The following is a 16,458-nucleotide window of genomic DNA, read 5'->3' on the forward strand; positions in this document are numbered from 1 at the left end:
CTTATTTATTAATGATATAGAGGAAGGGATTAATAGCACTATTTCTATTTTTGCAGATGACACCAAGCTATGTAATATAGTTCAGACTATGGAAGATGTTCATGAATTACAGGCAGATTTAAACAAACTAAGTGTTTGGGCGTCCACTTGGCAAATGAAGTTTAATGTAGATAAATGTAAAGTTATGCATCTTGGTACCAACAACCTGCATGCATCATATGTCCTAGGGGGCGCTACACTGGCGGATTCACTTGTTGAGAAGGATCTGGGTGTACTTGTAAATCATAAACTCAATAACAGCATGCAGTGTCAATCAGCTGCTTCAAAGGCCAGCAGGATATTGTCGTGTATTAAAAGAGGCATGGACTCGCGGGACAGGGATGTAATAATGCCACTTTACAAAGCATTAGTGAGGCCTCATCTAGAATATGCAGTTCAGTTCTGGGCTCCAGTTCATAGAAAGGATGCCCTGGAGTTGGAAAAAATACAAAGAAGAGCAACGAAGCTAATAAGGGGCATGGAGAATTTAAGTTATGAGGAAAGATTGAAAGAATTAAATCTATTTAGCCTTGAAAAAAGACGACTAAGGGGGGACATGATTAACTTATATAAATATATTAATGGCACATACAAAAAATATGGTGATATCCTGTTCCTTGTAAAACCCGCTCAAAAAACAAGGGGGCACTCCCTCCGTCTGGAGAAAAAAAGGTTCAAGCTGCAGAGGCGACAAGGCTTCTTTACAGTGAGAACTGTGAATTTATGGAATAGCCTACCGCAGGAGCTGGTCACAGCAGGGACAGTAGATGGCTTTAAAAAAGGGTTAGATAATTTCCTAGAACAAAAAAATATTAGCTCCTATGTGTAGAAATTTTTCCTTCCCTTTTCCCTTCCCTTGGTTGAACTTGATGGACATGTGTCTTTTTTCAGCCGTACTAACTATGTAACTATGTAACTATGTAACCTGGCAGATGCCTCATTGACACATATACAGGACATGACGTAACCTCTGATTTATAAGATTTTACAGTGGATTAGACAGATGTCGATCTGATCTTCCTGGTATGTATGAAGTATTGATAGAATAACAGAACTAGGGTATAATCTGACACTCACATATTCAGAGTTATATGAGAGAGGGATTAAAGGGTAACTAAACGTTCAACAAAATTCTGACATGTCATAGTGACATGTCAGAAGTTTTGATTAGTGGGGTATCTGAGCACGGAGACCCCCACCAATCACTAAAGCGAAGCGGCAGAAGTGCTCGTGTGAGCGCTCAGCCGCTTAGTTTCTGTTCAGCTTTTTCCGGAAAGCCAATGTATCAGAGTACTGGCTCATAGACATTCTATCGAGCCCGTACTCCGCTACATTGATTTCTGGAAAAAGCCGAACAGACACGAAGCGGCTGAGTGCCCACACGAGCACGTCTGCCACTTTGTTTTAGCGCTTGGTAGGGCTCTCAGTGCTCGGACCCCCACCAATTAAAACTTATGACATGTCACTATAACATTTCAGAAGTTTGTTGAACATTTAATTACCCTTTAAGGTTTGTACGCTATTCAGGATTTATCGTACCTGCAATTAGTTGTTCTGCTTGTGTGACCAAGGAAATTCAGTAAAGACGTCAAATATTAAACAACTTTACAGAAGATGATAGTTCTGGGTCTTGCATGTCCAAGTACTTTTTTTCATTTTGGAGAAACCTTCGGTAACCCGTATGATGCTTGTACGGTTCCTTTATTGTTTCCTGTTGGGTGGTTGACATGGCTTGGTTCTATTTTGTATGCTACTATTTTTCATACAAAAAAGTTATAGATGAGAATTCTTTTAAGGGAATTGTATATAAAATAAGTTCTAAAAGCAGATGGTAAAGTTAAGAACACAAATCATTATAACAAAATAGCACTGACAATAAATAATCTAAACATTTGGCCTAGATCTTACTGAAGCAGATAATGGAAAAAAGTATTCACCACCACAACACACTGAGACTGCGCCTTAGGACAGTTTAATGGCAAATATATTTTCACTACATCCTGTGAACATCTCAAAACAATTCCGTTCTGTGCTCTCAGCAGTGTTGTTCCATAGATATTTTCTCCTTCTCAGAGGTGGGAAGATGCATATTTTAAGATTAGTTTTTCTATTGAATCTAAAAACAATTTTTTAGTCAACACCATGGGGGGGGGGGTTACTAATAAAGTTAATACACAGTCTTTCAAGATGTTGTCCAAGTTAAATACACACAGGTCCACTCGGCTATTAGTCAAAAAAAATATTGTGCGTTCCCCTTATGAGTACACTGGGCTCATCATTATGAGTCTGGTGTATTCTTTGTTTGACCCTATTGGTTAAACACTGCAATATTTTTTTGTGCTGTTCGGGCTAATAGGAGAGCGGACCTGTCCCCATACTATGCGGCCCATATATTGGGCAGCACAAGCTGATGACAGATCTGCTTTACGTAAATGTGTCATTAATCGTCATAGTTATACTTGATGCATGGAAACAAAACTCCCTAGTATTTTGTTATCAGTGGTGCTACATTGAGATTCGACACTGGAATGAGCATAGAATTAGCAAGTGACAGTCATATCTTCTGCACAGCTTCAACATTCTCCAAAATTAGAGCATTGCTTCCAATGATGGACAGAAAGGGAAAGGCGATGAGAAAGTGTGAGAAAATAAATGTGGTTATTTAAAACTTAAATGGACACTAACTTTTCAAACAACTTATTCTAATCTAATAGTATACCTGATATACATCAACTTTGTAATTTTCTTACTGTTAAAATTTATCTGCTTTATCCATGCAAATTCTGTGTGAATTTACTGCCACTAGGTGTTTCCCTTCCTGTAATCTGCTGTCCACCTTCTGTTGTCAAGCATTGGCTGACCGGTGTTACAAAATAAAAAAGGCGGCTGCAGAAGGTGGGCGTGTGTCACTTCACTGCCTGCCCATACAAGTCTTTGTAGAGGTTAGGGGGAAGTAGAGAGAGCGAATGACTCAGTAAAACACGCTGCATGTAAGTCTATGGAGGGGGTAGAGGTGAGCAGGGGGAGGAAGCAGGAGCCTAGAGAAACACACAAACATGATGGTAGGATTTCTATGTCACTCCAGTGTTGGATTTTCAGTGGTCTGTACTGCTGTATAATCTTCTTCATGCTGCTGTTGCTGCCTCTATGTATGGGATGGATAGAGATAGGAGAGAAGGATTCTCCTCTTCTGTGTGCAGTGTATAGAAGACATGAAAGCAATAAGGCTCCATCCACTAGCTTTAACACAACTGAGAATTAGAGATAGAGTCTGCAGAGGGGAAAACTGCTAAATATTGCTACATACAAGTCATATGATGGCCAGAAATAGTGTTATTTATCATGTACACACACATGACAGCTTATTCTGAAAAGTCCCTTGAAAAGTTAGGTACGCTTCAAAGGGGTTTTTCCAGGATTCCTGAACTATTCTTAGAATCCATTAAATGAATGGGACCAGCTGAAATACCAGGCACAGCCACTAACAAACATATGGCGCTGCGCCACGTCCCATTGAGCCCCGCCTGTAACCTAACAGTCTGCAACCTATAGATGTATGGAAACAAAACTTCTTAGTATTGGGTTATCAGCGGTGCCACATTAAAGGGACGGTGTCATGAATTATTTTTTTTATCAAATTGCTTTTAGTATGATATTAAAAAGAATGTTATTTATTTGTGTTCTTGTGTTCCACTTTTTACTTTTTTCTTACTTTTACTTCTCTAGGGGGGCTGCTATTTTTTTTTTCATCTCTGTATGTGTCGATTAACGACCCATACAGAGATGGAATACGGCACATACAACCCCATAGAGGATGCAAACGGGAGCCGTTTCATTCACTGCAACATACGCCGTCTGTGTGGGAACGGCGCATGCCCCGCTCCCACACAGACCAAACCGAAGCTCGTTCACAGAGCGAAATCCGGCGCCATTTTCATGTGGACCGGAAGCCGCGGCCGGACAGTAAGATAACGACTTCCGGCCGCGGATTCAGGCCATATGTTCAAGGAAGCGAAGGCGCAAGGAATAGGAGCGGAGGCAGCAGCGGCGGCAGGATCAGGTAAGTTATGTTCGTGTATGTGATGTGTGTATTATGTTCGTGTATGTTTGTGTTATACTGTCTGCTGAGCACTCTATCTAATCTTCCTACACTGTGCAGTCGCTCAGAAAATGGCGGCACACAGTGTAGGAGGTTTGAAGATTCAAACCCCTCCTTCTCCTGGCACTAACCAGAATAAGGCAGGGGGCAGGGACACTAGAGGAGAGTGTGTCTACCCCAAATTTGCAGCATAAAGCAATGAGGTTGCTTTACCACATTGACCATGCTGCAATTTTGGGAACTGCTCCCTCTAGTGCCCAGCACATAGAAATGTTATAAATTAGAATCTAATTTATAATATTTCCTGACTTATGAAAAAATTAAAAAAAATTAAAACAATGTGTAATCACTCAAATAATTGTTTAACAAAAAAAATTAAAAATTCTAGCGACACATTCCCTTTAAGACTCGGCAGCTTCCCTGCTTTAGATGCAGATCTGCTAATAGGAGTTTCTTAAGCTATTGAAAATGGTAACAAAAGACTGAATAGGCTTGCTGCGTCTAAAGAATTATACCAATAATAAAATGGTATAGTAAAATTACAGAAGCTTTTTCACTTCTAGCCTCCCACGTTGCCCTAAGCACATTTTATTCCTACTTTGTAACTCTGAAGATAATGTTTGTTTTTTTTTGTTTTTTTTTTAGCTCACAAGATGTGACAGGATAATGAGTGAATTGCAAATTGATTACCCTGCATATATATACTTTCCCTTCTGCATATTGATGAATGTGACTTTTATTGTATGGTCTCAGAGGAAATATATTGCCGATATTTTGGTACCTTACTTATTGCCAATAGTTTTCGAAGTGTACTGTCCTCCAATAGAGGAAATTAAAGGTAGCCTGTCAGCATTTTTGTGCTCCACAAACCGATAAGACCGCTAGCGTCAATCAACAGCACAGTGGGTGGTTAGGGAGGGTTTACTTCTCTCACTGCAGGACACTTCCTGCTTTGCGGACACTCCGAAGCTCATTTGCATACAACGTATGGAGGAATTTAATTACTTTTTCCAAGTAAGAATGGAATAGCAATGGCAACATAGGTATGTTTATACTGCATTACACCATAGCTAGCTAGCGGTTTAAGCAGTTTGGGAAGCTCAAAAGTGCTGACAAACGCTCTTTAAAGGGTAAGTAACTTTCAAAAAACATTTGATATATCACTGTGACATTTCAGAAGTTTTGATCGGTGGGGGTCCGAAAAAAGCTGATCAGAAATGAAGCAGCACAGCACTCCCCTGAGCACTTCTGCCACTACATTTGAGCAAATGGTGGGGGTCTCAGAGCTTGACCACTTCTGATATGTCATAATGACGTCAAAAGTTTATTGAAAGTTTAGTTATCCTTTAAGTGTTACACGGCACCCATTTAATTGAATAGGCAACTATGTAATACATTGTAATACATTGTCCCTAGAATTCTTAAAGAGCTTAGTTCCGTTATTTCTGTCCCCCTTTTCATAATATTCAGAGAATCTCTAGTGACTGGTATAGTGCCAAGGGACTGGCGCAGCGCAAATGTGGTGCCTATTTTCAAAAAGGGCTCTAGGTCTTCCCCGGGTAATTATAGACCAGTAAGCTTAACATCCATCGTGGGGAAAATGTTTGAGGGGCTATTGAGGGACTATATACAGGATTATGTGACAATAAATAGCATTATAAGTGACAGCCAGCACGGTTTTACTAAGGACAGAAGTTGTCAAACTAACCTAATCTGTTTTTATGAAGAGGTGAGCAGAAGCCTAGACAGAGGGGCCGCTGTGGATTTAGTGTTTTTGGACTTTGCAAAGGCATTTGACACTGTCCCCCATAGACGCCTAATGGGTAAATTAAGGACTATAGGTTTAGAAAATATAGTTTGTAATTGGATTGAGAATTGGCTCAAGGACCGTATCCAGAGAGTTGTGGTCAATGATTCCTTCTCTGAATGGTCACCGGTTATAAGTGGTGTACCCCAGGGTTCAGTGCTGGGACCTCTATTATTCAACTTATTTATTAATGATATAGAGGATTGGGATTAATAGCACTATTTCTATTTTTGCAGATGACACCAAGCTATGTAATATAGTTCAGTCTATGGAAGATGTTCGTGAATTGCAGGCAGATTTAAACAAACTAAGTGTTTGGGCGTCCAGTTTAATGTAGATAAATGTAAAGTTATGCATCTGGGTACCAACTACCTGCATGCATCATATGTCCTAGGGGGAGCTACACTGGCGGATTCACTTGTTGAGAAGGATCTGGGTGTACTTGTAAATCATAAACTAAATAACAGCATGCAATGTCAATCAGCTGCTTCAAAGGCCAGCAGGATATTGTCGTGTATTAAAAGAGGCATGGACTCGCGGGACAGGGATGTAATATTACCACTTTACAAAGCATTAGTGAGGCCTCATCTAGAATATGCAGTTCAGTTCTGGGCTCCAGTTCATAGAAAGGATGCCCTGGAGTTGGAAAAAAATACAGAAGAAGAGCAACGAAGCTAATTAGGGGCATGGAGAATTTAAGTTATGAGGAAAAGATTGAAAGAATTAAACCTATTTAGCCTTGAAAAAAGACGACTAAGGGGGGACATGATTAACTTATATAAATATATTAATGGCACATACAAAAAATATGGTGAAATCCTGTTCCTTGTAAAACCCCCTCAAAAAACAAGGGGGCACTCCCTCCGTCTGGAGAAAAAAAGGTTCAAGCTTCAGGGGTCGACAAGCCTTCTTTACAGTGAGAACTGTGAATCTATGGAATAGCCTACCGCAGGAGCTGGTCACAGCAGGGACAGTAGATGGCTTTAAAAAAGGGTTAGATAATTTCCTAGAACAAAAAAATATTAGCTCCTATGTGTAGAAATTGTTCCTTCCCTTTTCCCATCCCTTGGTTGAACTTGATGGACATGTGTCTTTTTTCAGCCGTACTAACTATGTAACTATGTAACTATGTAATAAGTCCACCAGACCGTTTATTTTGCCTTATTAAAAACAATGGCATCCGTGGGCTTAAACCATTAGTGCTTTGGCCACTTTATTGTTGCCTACTGTTAACAACCACATGTGTATTGTTAGTTGTCCTACTTGCAGCCACCTCTACCCATCTACAGGACCAGATTAAATATGAGTTAGGTCAGAATAACTTTTTCATCATCTCCAATTATGTTTACCTTTTTGTATTGTCAGTACTATCTGTTTGATGGGAAAAATGTGGGTGAAAGCAGATTTCAGATGATAACAATAGGCTTAGTGCTGTAACCAAAGCTGGAGTGATGCATACGTAGACTGATTAGATTATCAACTAAGGATTATGTTCATATTTAATTGGATTTATTTGGACCTGAGAAGAAAGCTAGAAAAAATTGGAAAGTGATTAAACAACATATGGCAGTGGTTATATTTGTTAGAGATCTGCTTTGTAGTTTAAATATGATAAATTGAATTAGCTTGTACATGGAAGTTATTGAGACAGTAGAATGACAAAAACTGTAAAAGGGGAATTTCTAGAGATTTACTTAAGCTCCTAATAAAACAAAGTTACAATTTAATAGAAAATAAAGATATGATTTAGGGATTATAATTCAGAGAAATCATGATAAATATAATGGCAATGATAATTTGACAATTGCATATTGTATATTAAAGTATTCCTCTTGTTTTAACAAATGTCTGACATGCCATAAAAACATATCAGTAATTTGCATCTGGGGGGTCTATGACACCCTATGAACCCTAGAAAAAAAGCCCCCCACCCAGCTCTTACAAGCAATATGCTCTTTCAGCTTGGAGAACTCTGGATTTTGTGGCTAATTTTGATGGGCCTGTCATGGACACGAGACATTGAAGAGTTAAAGGCCGTTGGAAAAAAATATTTTTACATATGTTAGTGGTTACCTTGTGTTAAAAATGTTGCACTAAGTTTCATGCTGCAATTTCCCTCCCTTTATTCATTTTCAGACCCCCAGATATTCCGTTTGCCCTCTGCTCCTATTTTCAGACTTTTTTTTCATGTGGGCTTGTCCTTCCCAGTAATTCATGCTGGATGCGAGTTCTGTAACTCCAGAATGCTGCTGCCTTTAGTAGCTCTCATGTATCAGCACAGCTTCATTCCTATACTGCTTTCTTCTTCTACAGCCCAAGAGAGCTGTCCCCTCCCTCCCCTGCAGAGTCTGCTGTGGGTACTCTCTATACATGCTGATACACAGCCTGTGTGATTCCCCCATTTCCCTCCTTCAGACTGCCATGTGTGCTTTCCTCCCTATCTTCACTCTGATACTGACAGCCTGTGTGATCTGCCCTTCCTGAAGACTTGAATGCTTTCTGTCCTCTCCACACTCTGATCTGTCGTGTGCAGCTGAAATAGCCAGGAGTAGTGTGTCATTGCATACATGTCAGAATCAGCAGGACAACCAACTATAAACATGAGTTATACAGACTCTACATTAGGGGTCTCAAGCACGCAGCCCGCGGGCCCTGAGGCTTTCATCTGCGGCCCGCGGGACACAGAGCTGCTAGTATCGACAGTTTTGTCAGGGTCTTCCCCAGAGCGGAGTCTCGAGCAGAGCGCTAGCATAGGCTCTGCTCCGGGACTCTAGAATCCCCTGACATCGCTGTCCACATATGGACAGCGATGTCTAGGGATTCCGCAGAACGGAACAGTGATGTCAGAAGAAAAGCTGGAGTCCCAGTAGTAGCGATAGTAGACTCCAGCTCTGGGGTTGCCCCTGACATCACTCTCCATACATGGACACTGCTTCCCCAGTTGCTTCCCCAGAGTTCCAGAGTAGAGCTTATACTAGTGCCCCGCTGTGGGACACTGGCTCTGGGGTTGCCCCTGACATCACATTCTGGTCCAGGAGGATCCCCTCACGTCACTGTGTATGAACAGTGACATCAGGGGCTCCTCCAGCAGAGGAATCCCTGGCCAAATCGTCGGCAATGCTCTGGCTGGGGATTCCACTCCTAGAGGGAGCCCCAATGGAGCTATCTACTGGTGTTGTCTGTGGCACTATCTACAAGGGGTGTCTGTGGCACTATCTACAAGGGGTGTGTGTGGCATTATCTACAGAGGGCACTGTGGCATTATCTACAGAGGGCACTGTGGCATTATCTACAGAGGGCACTGTGGCATTATCTACAGAGGGCGCTGTGGCATTATCTACAGAGGGCGCTGTGGCATTATCTACAGAGGGCGCTGTGGCATTATCTACAGAGGGAGCTGTGGCATTATCTACAGAGGGCCTGCCTAATTTTGACATCTGTCTGTCTGCCAAACGCTGCCAACTGAGCTGCCGGACTGCATTTAACGACACTTAAACTGTAAAAATGGATTGTTAAAATAAGCATGTGGAGAAATCTCACAAATTTCCGGTAAGTTTAAACCTAGCGCTATTATTATAGTAATGTAGTATTATAGTAACGTAGTATTGTTATAGTAATGTAGTATTATAGTAACATAGTGTTATAGTAGTTCAGATAACTAATTAATTAACAATAATTTTGTAATCTATCAAATTTGAAAGTAATGCGGCCCGTCAACTTCATGTTTTTTCTATATGTGGCCCACTTACCCGGCCGAGTTTGAGACCCCTGCTCTACATCAACAAAATGATAGACTTTTAATGAAGACTATTTAGAAAGTTGATTCATTTTACATTTACTGAGCAAATGAACAATAAAATGAATAATGTGACTACTGAGCGAAGAAGGTGGAAAGGAGGGAGAACAATTCTGGAGCCATCGGTGAAAGGGAGGAATCCTGCTGTTACCACTGGGTTAAGAGGGGGAAGCTATGCTTTGACCACTGGGGAAAGGGGAAGTACCCTATTGTGACAAAGCAGCAAATGAGGGAGCCCTGCTGGGATTAAGTACGAAATGGGAGGAGCCCTGCTGTGACGCATGAGGAAAGGGGAGGAACCTGCTGTGAGTATTGGAGGACTGGAGGAAGGAGTGATTTCTTAGGGAATGGAGGGCCTTGCTATGGCTACTGGAAAATAATGCACTTCTGTCTCTACTGTGGGAAGCCGGGAGCCCGGCGATACGTGTGGGGTATTTTGGTCCTCATTACAATATAGCCACTACCATCCCTCCCTCTCACGATTGTATTTTGGTATATACTTTATTAGTACATAGTATATGCATTTGTATGATACCTTGCATTGTCATTTTGGTTTACTTTATTAGTACATTGTATATGCATTTGTTTGATACCTTGCATTGTCATAGGGGTTTTTAACCTCATACATCGTTGTAGGGAGACATGTTTGTGTACATAGGGGTATTTTAACTCGGGATGTATATCTCATACATTGTTTTCTATCTGATCGGTGGTGTATACTATAGAATAAGTCTTTTTCCCATGGGTGATCATCCTGTGGCCTAACCAGGGGCCAGTACTGGGGTTCAGCACACATTTGTGCATTTTTAAGTGTTTTTAGATTTTGTCTGTTTGATTTATACTTTGCATTTTTTGTATTCTGTATTGTGGTTATAAAGTGATTTCATTCAAATTTAGATGTGCAGTCTGCTATAAGTGTGTCCCTGCTTTACACGTTTTTTTTTCTGTGGGAAGGGTAGCACTGCCATGATCACTGGGAGAAAGTTTTCTTAACCTTAACTGATGTTGTGGGGTTGAAACATTGCATTTTTCATGTACTATCGGTGGATATAGCCTACACCTTTTATTGGATCTCTCCAGAGTGCCGCTTCAATCTTTGTTTCACATACATATGTATATATATATATATATATATATATATATATATATATATATATTCTAGATATGCTCTAAAGTCCATTATTATAATTGCCTGCCTATTTTACTGATTTTAGTAGATGCTAGAGGTCCTTCAGAAGTGTGTCTTTGAGTGGGGAAGAGGCTATCTAACAAAGACAGAAACTTTGCTTGCTAACAATAGATTTATTTATACTAAACTATGCCATCCAGTCTAGTTTTGTAGCCATGCAATAAATGATATAATAAAAGAGTCAAAATCGTAAAGAAAATAAATAAAGAAAATGGGTCTTGATGCTATGTTATATTTCCTTTAATGATCCATTACCGGAATACCGTTTGTAGCAACGGAAATAAAATGTTGAAAGCATTATAAAGTCTATGAGGTAACTAACAGCTTCTCTAACAGGCTACAAATTATTCTTTCTATATTCTTTATGTATATTATTATGTTCTTTTGAGCCAATTTTTGTATTTAGAAATTAAGCTTAATGTAGACTATTAATAAACCTTCTATTTTCTTAAAATAACATGAATATCACATTTCAGCGTCCTAAATCACAATGGAGTTGATTGAATAGACTACACTGTCTTATTTGTGCTGGACTATTGTTTTGACATCTGCTCTCTGTGTCACACTATTTTATACCACGTTTTATATGTGTTGGCTCCGCAAGTTTGCAACCAATTTCAGACGGAAAAGTACCCAAACATGCAACATTAATTAATTACCAAATCCTCAGCTTGCCATTTTACTCTCATCCTGGATTTCTAAAGTAAACCCTTTGCAGCATATCCTGTGTTTCAGTCACCAAATTACCATTGTTCTGAATCTGTTTGAAATGTGAAATAAATACCATGTGTTATGTGGAAGAATGCCGTTCACAAAACATGTGTTAGGGAAGGTCCGGTCTCAATTTTCTTTAGTTAGATCTGTAACTAAAAATATATTCACTCTTCTCTTTGTTTATTATTCAAACATAAGAGGCTAAATTAAGAATTCAGATGTTACCGAAGCATATTCCAGGCAGTGTTATCATTATGATGATTTCATCTATAGCATTTCATTTAGATTTATTAATATTCTCCAGTAAATCTTTCACAGTTAGATTTCTTAAAGGGGCTTCCAATGAATAAGCAGTACAAGCCAGATCAATGGGTGTCTCCAATTGGAAACCTCCAACAACTAGGGGCAGCCAGTCCCTGTTTCAAGCTGAAAAGCGGCCATGCATGTATTGTCACTCTCCATTAAAATCTATGGGATATACAGAAACAACCAAGCACACATTCAGATGTTTCTCTATCTGTTAAACTGTTATGGAGAATGATAGGGCACTTTAGTTTCATTAGTTGACTCATATTCGCAGATATTTGCCAATTTTTTCAGAAGTTCTCAGTTACTTTTTGCTTTTTCTTCTGACATCGTTGTTTATTTTTACCAGGACACAATACATAGCCATTATTTGGACACTGTAGGCATGGTTTTGTGTCCAGTGTATGGCAGTATTATTTGGATACTCTATGCCCTGTTATATACCACTATATGGTGGTATAATATATCTACTGTATGGCGCTTTTATTTAGACAGTATAATTGTAGTAGTACATTTATAAACTGTGCCGTATAATCAAGCATAAGCATGGCACATCTATAGAGCTGTGGTCTGTGAGATCTCAGTCTGGAACCTAATGTAAATGACAAATTCACATAAGTTTTTAGACGTGTCTACGCAATACAAAAAGTGTTGAATAAAATATCTCTGTGGCTTTTCTATACATGTAAACCTACCTTATCAATTCTATTCTGCAGATGGTAAATTATCTGTGATTTATTTTTTCATTAATAATTTACATAACATAAATTAAAACAAATATATAATATCAATGGATATATTCTTACGTAAATAATTGTATTTTTTTTTTTTTACTACACAGGAGGTTATTGCCTACTACTCCCAGTACTCCTTAGATGAGAGAATGAGGAGCCATATGGCCTTAGACTGGATAATGAAGGAGGAAGAGACTCCCGGAATCATATCTCAGGAGCTTCAACTTGCTCTCCGGGAACTGGAGGAGTCAAGAAAAGCTGGAAGAGAGCTGCGATACTATAAAGAAAAAAAGGAAATCTTGAGCTTAGCTCTGAGTCACATCTACAGCGACTGCATTACTTCACCTGCACATGTTGATCATCTGAACTTTACTTTAAATGGTTATCACTAGCAGATCTCTGGCTTCTAAGTCAGATAGCAGAACAGTGAATGGAAACATGAGCTTCTCATTCTTAATACCACCCAGGTTCAACAAATAAGAAACTTTTATAGAAATTGTTACTAAGAGATGTGTATTTCATAGTGATTTGCAACACATTATTGCTTAGTATTGTAGCAAAACAACTTTTTGGGTAGAAAGAGAATAGCAGCTTTTCTTTATGTATTTTGTATATCAGCTCTGTAATTGTACAAGATGTTGCTAATATAATTGCAGGTAGTAATGGCCCAGCTGATGTTATGAAGCATCATATATGGTCCCCAATTCCTCAAATGATCAAATAATACATTTTCTGAAAGCTGACACGGACTGTATGTTTTTAAGGCCTGTTGATGTATGTTTAAGGCCTGTTGATGTATGTTACACTAAAAGTAGCAGCAAAAGGTATGATCTCGGCGTCACAGTATCACTGAGCACATTTTAAGATACAGCATGCTCCATTATAACCACTGACACTCGACCATAAGATTTATTCTGTATTGGTTTAGAGCAGGGGCGTAGCTAAAGGCTCATGGGCCCTGGTGCAAGAATTCAGCTTGGGCCCCCCTACCCCTCCCCAACACCACAAGACCCCTGCCGCGCCTATGGCCAGCCGCCTTGCCCAACAACCTCCCCAGTATACTTCCCCCCATAGCTGCCCCCACACAGTATAATGCCCCTCGTAGCTGCCTCATACAGTATAATGCTCCCTGTAACTGCCCCCATACAGTATAATGCTCCCCATAACTGCCCCAATACAGTATAATGCTTCCCGTAGCTGCTCCCCACACAGTATAATGCTCCCATAGATACCCACAGTATAATGCCCCAAAACAGTATAATGCCCCCCATAGCAGACCCCATACAGTATAATGCCCCTCATAAATTCCCCCATACAGTATAATGCCCCCATAACAGCCCCATACAGTATAATGCCCCTCATAGCTGCCCCTACACAGTATAATGCCCCCATAAAGTATAATGCCCCCCATAGCGGCCCCATACAGTATAATGCCTCCATAGCTGCCCCATACAGTATAATGCCCCCCATAAATGCCCTCATACAGTATAATGCCCCCGTAGCAGCCCCATATAGTATAATGCCCCTCATAGCTGCCCCCACACAGTATAATGCCCTCCTTAGCTGTCCCACACAGTATAATGCCCCATACAGTATAATGCCCCCTTTAGCTGCCCCCACACAGTATAAAGCCCCCATAGCTGTCTCCCTACAGTGTGATGCCCCCATAGCTGGCACCATATCAGCCCCCCCGACAGTATAATGCCCCCATACGGTATAATGTCCCTCATAGCTGCCACCATATCAGCCCCCCAGACAGTATAATGCCCCTCATAGCTGCCACCATATCAGCCTCCCATACAGTAATGCCCCTCATAGCTGCCACCATATCAGCTTCCCGTGAAGTAATGCCCCTCACAGCTGCCACAATATCAGCCCCCTCCTTATATAGTATAATTCCTCCATATGTGCATAATAGAAAAATAATAAAGTTACCTATCCCCGTTCCCACGACGGGTGGAGGAGGAGATCCTGCTCCTCCTTTGCCCTGTGTTATGAGTGACTCAGCGCAGACAGGCGCGATGACGTCACTAAATCGCTCCTGTCTACGCCGAGCCGCTAATAGCTCACGGCAGTGAATGCTGGAGGAGGGAGCCGTCAGCTCCTTGCTCCAGGATTAAATTCAACTGGATCTGCGTCCTGAGGACGCAAATACAGTTGGAAGCAAAACCTCCGTGAGTGGTTCACGACCCTCCGGAGGTCTTCAAACGACCACCCAGGGGGAGTGCGACCCACAGTTTGTAATGTATTGTGTCATGCAGTTTGTGTTTGCGGTGGAGAGAGGAGAGAGGGGCCTGTAATTTAAAGCCCTTCTCTCCTCTCTCCACCGCAAACACAGACAGTACAATACAACAGACAATACAATACAATACAACACACATACATTACGGGCCCCCTCTGCAGCTCACCTGCAGTCTTCCATGCTCTTCCGCATCGGCTCTTCCACAGTGGCTGGAACGCCACTTCTCGTGACGTCACGGTCACATGGTACACTGAGCGTACGATGTGACATCTAAACAAACCATGCCCGTAACCAGGAAGTGCCGGCATCACGGCACATACAAAATTTGTATTAGCGTGCTGCGTGGCAACGGAGGCCCTGCGGGCCCTCCAGGCTTGTGGGCCTGGTCGCAACTGCGACCGCTGCAACCCCTATAGCTACGCCACTGGTTTAGAGTCTCATGGGGATAGAATGAAGAGTTTAGGAGAAACATTTTAAGTGTTCCTCATAACAATGAACCTAGTCACTCTTCTATTTTCCAGCTTGCTTTACAATAGTGGTCACTGTAGTTTGATTGGTTGCAAGGGACCACTGTTTTTATTAGCACTTATTTATGTGCCACCCCATTTTTTTTTTGTATCAACTGCCTGGATTAACATGTTACAGCACCATCTAGTGAATCTTAAATGGCTAATCGACAGCAAGTTTGGAAGAAGTGAGCCGTCAAACTAGCTGTTTCTATATCTGTACTGCCAGTGATTATTTTTTTAATAAATGTCATGGAAATGTCATAACATTTGTAATAAATGAGAAAAATACTATTTACAAAGAAGCATCTACCATACACTACAAGATGTGACTCTACAATGTGCTGCAGACTCCCTACTTTCGTTTGGGGGCCCTCGGGCAGTGCCTGATTCCCCGAATGGTCAGTTCACCTCTTATAGGGAGTTTTCTTTTCCCTCTCTATTAGCATATGAATTGTTTATTTGATTAGTTATTTTTTATTTTACATTTTAAGCTGACCATATACATAACACATCTGTCAACTGAATGATTATTTGGCGTAAGGCCCTTTTACATGGGACAATTATCGGGCAAACGATCATACACAGAATGTTTGTTTCCGATCATTGCCCTATGGAAATAGCTTATCGTATTGTTTCTGCAGTAGAAAATATTATCGTTGTCAGCAGCACATCTCCTTGTGCAAAAATGTGCTGCCGACATGATGGAAATGTATGGGGACGAGCGATCATAATAACGAAAGCTCGTCCCCATATGTGAAAGGAGCAAACGAGTGACGATGAACGAGCGCTCGTTGTTACGGCCAAAATGGCTGATGTACAAGGACCCTTACAGCTATGCCCCCGATTACCCCCATTACCATGCCCATTCAGCTTGAGTTGACCACATAGATAAAACTGTCTACAGATCATGTTAAACACCTATTAGATAAGTAGTTAAAAACTGTTACCTTATAACTGGCTAGCCTTACTCCTTCCACTGGTCTTAGTGTGGGTGTTCACTTCCAAAACCCAAATTTGTGGTGT

At 40.8% G+C, this 16,458-nt stretch overlaps 1 protein-coding gene across 1 annotated transcript in view; it reads left to right on the plus strand.

Moving 5' to 3' along the window:
- Positions 1-14,973, plus strand: part of LIX1 (limb and CNS expressed 1) — a 157,208-nt gene extending 142,235 nt beyond the window's left edge. Inside the window, exon 6 of the mRNA XM_075837082.1 lies at positions 12,792-14,973. Coding sequence (XP_075693197.1) covers positions 12,792-13,076 — 285 coding nt within the window. The 3' untranslated portion in view covers positions 13,077-14,973. The remainder of the gene's footprint in view (positions 1-12,791) is intronic.
- The last annotated feature ends 1,485 nt before the right edge of the window (positions 14,974-16,458 follow it).

This window comes from Rhinoderma darwinii, chromosome 1 (assembly GCF_050947455.1).
Source record: "Rhinoderma darwinii isolate aRhiDar2 chromosome 1, aRhiDar2.hap1, whole genome shotgun sequence".
Lineage (NCBI taxonomy): Eukaryota > Metazoa > Chordata > Amphibia > Anura > Rhinodermatidae > Rhinoderma > Rhinoderma darwinii.